Below are 5,000 nucleotides of genomic sequence, written 5' to 3'. Positions count from 1 at the left end.
CCTTTCCCATCTGACAGCATCTAGTGCAGTTGAGCATCTAATCTAATTAAATCTACACTCTTCCATTGATGTCTTCATTTTTTTTTTCGCTTTTTATTTGTTTTTCAAACAACCTCACGGAAATGTTAAAGCAACCAATTCTTTGAAATTGTTTAAACAGTAGATAGTCTCTCAGAGGATGAAAGACTAAAGAGAAAATTTACAATAAAAATTAATTCCCTACAAATGTGTTGGAAATCTTTTATAGAAATAACAATAACAATAATTAATTTTTTTATTGGCCACAAGGCCTCACATAAAAAATATTAAAAGACATACAACATAAAAGACAAAATCAAGATGATACAATGGGTTTTGGTGTGTACACAATGTAATAACAATAAAAATTGAACAAATTAAAAACTCCCAATAGGTGAGGCGCTTTAAGGTCCTTGTGGAAAAACCCACAAAAGCCATGGGTGCCTGAACAACAGGGCCATTCTCCTTTTTTTCACAGATGCGCACGCACAGAATCGGTCTTTTCACACTAGCCATAGTGATGATGGTGGTGGTGGTGGTGGTGGTGGTTGTGGTGGTTGTGGTGGTGGTTGTGGTGGTAGTGGTGGTGGTGGTGTTGGTGGTGGCGGCGGTGGTGGTGGTGGTGGTGGTGGTGGCTGCGGCGGCAATGATGATGATGATGATGATGATGATTATTGTAAATTTTGTCACAACAGCAGCAATTTTGGGGGAGGGGATGAGTTGATTATACTGACCCCCAGTTGCATACTGGGGTCGATCTAATCGACTGGCCCCACCCCAAAAGTTTTGGGCCTTGTGCCTAGTGTAGGAAAGAAATATTTTCAAAATAGAAATGATTCTCTCTCTTATAACAACTAGCCACCAAGGTACACGACATGCTTGAAGAGAATGCATTTCAGCAGATATATGGTAGCAAAAAGATTAACTAAGGAAGAAAGAAAATGACCAATGTAATGAAAATAGCATTTCACTTACAAACATGTGCTCTGTCGAATTCTTCAAATGATGCAGCAAAAAGTCTGGCATCTTAAATTTCATTAAAGTTTCATCAGTGATACTGCTGTCCATTTTTGGTGGAGATAACCTCTTTGTAGCGCCAGATTTTTCATGGGTTTCCGGGTGTTTTTTCTTGGGTGATTTAGCTTTCTTTCTGTATTTGAAAGAGGAATCGATGACGACCACAGGTGTAGTTACCTTGATGGAGTCAAAGACAGGTTTCAGGGGGAAGAAAAATAAAAGAGAAAAACAACCATTTTCAGTGGTTTAAGTATCAAAGTAATGAAGAAGAAAGTTAACAATAAGGCTGCAAAACTGTACTCCATTCTTCTCATGCATCAAACTAATACACCTGCTTGTTGCTCCTTCACCAATATTTGTCTTTCATTTTCTATACGTTTGAACCATATATATATATATATATATATATATATATATATGTGTGTGTGTATATATATATATATATAATACAAATAATAAATGAGTATTTGCATATATATGTACATGTATGTACATACCTACATCTATATATATATATATATATATATATATATATATATAATAGAAATACGTTTCAAAAAGAAAATAGAAATTACACATAGAAGAGATATGGGGGAAAGTAAGAAGACAAAAAGCAAAAATGCACATTGGATATCAAAAAAATAAAGGCTTTTTTTATGAAAAGCAATGATAAATATATGCAATTAGATGATAAATGTTAAATATAAATATATACAAAAATAAATATATACAATTAGGTGACCAACGTTACTATAGGATGTATTGAATATGCTATAATAATGCAAGAAAGATGAATCAACAGAAATATAAAACTCACTCACCGTGATGGGCATGTACCTTTCGGGATCTGGGTACAAGTAGGAGACAGCTGCTTCGTGTATATCGCATGGTTCATAGTCTTGTAGTTTGTAATACTGAGGTACCTGGGCAAACAACAACAACATCAACAAGGAGTCACTGAATGAATACAAACGAACATGGAAGCTTCTAGAAATAGCAATAGAAATTCCACCTCCACCACCACCACCTCATGTAGTGTCTGACTGCCTTTGGAAATAATGATCATATTGAATTATAATCCTGAACACAAACATGAGATGTGTGGTTAAGAAATTTGCTTGCCATCTACATGGTTTTGTGTTCAATCCCACTAAACAGCATCTTGGACAAGTGCCTTCTTCTATAGCACCAGTCATTTGTTTCAGTCATTTGACTGTGGCCATGCTGGAGCACCGCCTTTAGTTAAGCAAATCGACCCTAAGACTTATTCTTTTGTAAGCCTAGTACTTATTTCTATCGGTCCCTTTTGCCAAACTGCTAAGTTACAGGGACGCAAACACACCAGCATCGGTTGTCAAGTGATGTTGCAAGGACAAACACATACACATACACACACACACATACACACACACACACACACACACACACACACACACACACATACATATATATATATATATATATATATACGACAGGCTTCTTTCAGTTTCCGTCTACCAAATCCACTCACAAGGCTTTGGTCAGCCCGAGGCTATAGTAGAAGACACTTGCCCAAGGTGCCATGCAGTGGGGCTGAACCCGGAACCATGTGGTTGGTAAGCAAGCTACTTACCACACAGCTGCTCTTTCACCTATACGCATCTTTTAATCCCACTGTTATACAATAATTGCCAAACAAGGAAGCAATTATTTTGGAAAGAAAACAAAAACGTTTAACAAGGTCAGTTTGGATAGCATTACCAACAGTGTTCTTCCTGTCAATAACAGTCTTGGATGTATCGTGGCAGAAAATGAAGTCTAAGTAAACCAATATATCTGATAAAAATATCAGAGCCGGAACTGCTTTGAGAAGCCAAGAACTTAGCAGCCTGTGGAAAACGTTTATTAATATTGAGAGTCAAAGTTTGAAATGCATATTGCATAACTTCCACCGCCTCCCTCCTCGGTTAAGGATAATGATTTTCATATTTCTATGTCCATAGCTGTGGAGTGAAATAGGCTTTTGTAAATCCAGCTCTATGCTTATGAATTCTAAGAAGGGAACAAGGAAGCTGTTCCTTTTTTTGTTTACAGTTAGATGCTTTTCTTTCATTCTTTAACACTGTATGTGTGCACATACACACACATGTGCACGCACATGCACACACTTGCTCAAACACACACATACACACACGTATGTGCACACACACATACACTTGGTCATACACACACACACACACAAATACCACATGCACACACACATGCACACACATATGCACACACACGTACTCATTCACACACACACACACATATGCGCTCACACACACATACACTTGTTCATACATACACACACACATGCACTTGCTTATACATGCACACACACATACACACGCACACACATGTTCCTAACACTAGGTGAATGATAACTAAGTTATTTTACTAAATTCTTTGTTATATTTAAAATAAATTGAAAGAAGCACAGAGCATCTCAAAATAAATACAGTAACGAAAGGTTTAAAGTGCTGTTCTTGAGCCGAAACTTTAAATCATTATTATACCTGCTTGTGCCAAGGTGTGAACTCGTGATCTTGAGGTCAAACGGTAAGCAAAAATACAGGGAAGTGTGAGAGAGACAGAGAGGGGGGAAGAGGAAGACAGGGATAGATAAAAACAGGGAGAGAAAGAGAGAGGAATAATGAGACAGAATCAGAGGTAGAAAGAGAGTGAGAGAGAGAGAGAGAGAGGGAGAGAGAGAGAGAGGGGGAGAGAGAGAGAGAGAGAGAGAGAGAAAGAAACATAAAACAAAATTATTTTTAAGAGATTACTTTCTATAAATATGTTCACACACCAATTTCAGATTAGTTTTTCCAATAAGATTCAAAAATATAAACTAATATGAGGAAGATGCTTTAAAATTCTACTTCTCTCTTTTTATTTTCTTTATTTTATTTGCTTTTATCTTTATTTCTATTATATTTATTTTTTTATTTTTTTTTATATATTTATTATTATTTTTTTGCTAGTACTTAAACTTATTTTCTTGTATTAATAACTAACAAACAATTGAAATAAGAAAATACAAAAACAAAACAAAAGAAAAATAAAACGAAATTAAAAACAAAAACCAAATAAAATAAAATAAAATATGAAATGAAATGAAATGAAATAAAACAAGGAAAGATGGGTAACAATATCAAAGAGTTTACAGTCTATATCATCAGGGCCCAATCAATTTAAATATTTTCTGCAGAGAAGTTATAAAGCTGCCTAGTGAAGCAGCGCATCAGAAACCAAAAATTTAACTTATATATATATATGTATATATATATATATATATATATATATATATATATATATATATATATATATATATATATATATATATATATGTATATATGTATATATGTTTATATATGTATGTATATATATATATAAGGTACATGTATATAAAAATGTACGCATATATATATAAATAAATGCATATATATATGGATGTATATATACATATATATATATATATATATATATATATATATATATATATATATATATATATATATATACACACACATATGTATATACATATGCACACATATATATACATATATATATATAAACATATATACATATATACATATATATATACATATACAAACATATATATATACATATATATAAATGAATATACAAACATATATGTATATACATATATATATATATATATATATATATATATATATATATATATATATATATATATACATATATATATATATATATACACATACATATATATATACATGTATGTGTGTATGTGTGAGTAAATATATACACATATATGTACAAATATATTCGTATACATACACATATACAAATAAACATATATATATATATATATATATATATATATATATATATATATATATATATATATATACACACACATTCGTTTTTATTATTATTATTATTATTATTATTTTTATTAT

General features: G+C 32.2%; 1 protein-coding gene across 1 annotated transcript in view; it reads right to left on the bottom strand.

Moving 5' to 3' along the window:
• Positions 1–5,000, bottom strand: part of LOC106871988 (cilia- and flagella-associated protein 221) — a 103,168-nt gene that overhangs the window by 23,489 nt on the left and 74,679 nt on the right. The window contains exons 16-17 of the mRNA XM_089365986.1: positions 1,857–1,958; positions 994–1,212 (exon numbers count right to left, since the gene is read on the bottom strand). Of these exons, the coding sequence (XP_089222112.1) occupies positions 994–1,212; positions 1,857–1,958 (321 nt within the window). The remainder of the gene's footprint in view (positions 1–993; positions 1,213–1,856; positions 1,959–5,000) is intronic.

The sequence above is a fragment of the Octopus bimaculoides genome, chromosome 18 (assembly GCF_046866305.1).
Source record: "Octopus bimaculoides isolate indiv1 chromosome 18, ASM4686630v1, whole genome shotgun sequence".
Classification (NCBI taxonomy): domain Eukaryota; kingdom Metazoa; phylum Mollusca; class Cephalopoda; order Octopoda; family Octopodidae; genus Octopus; species Octopus bimaculoides.
This window is presented reverse-complemented; position numbering and strand designations above follow the sequence as displayed.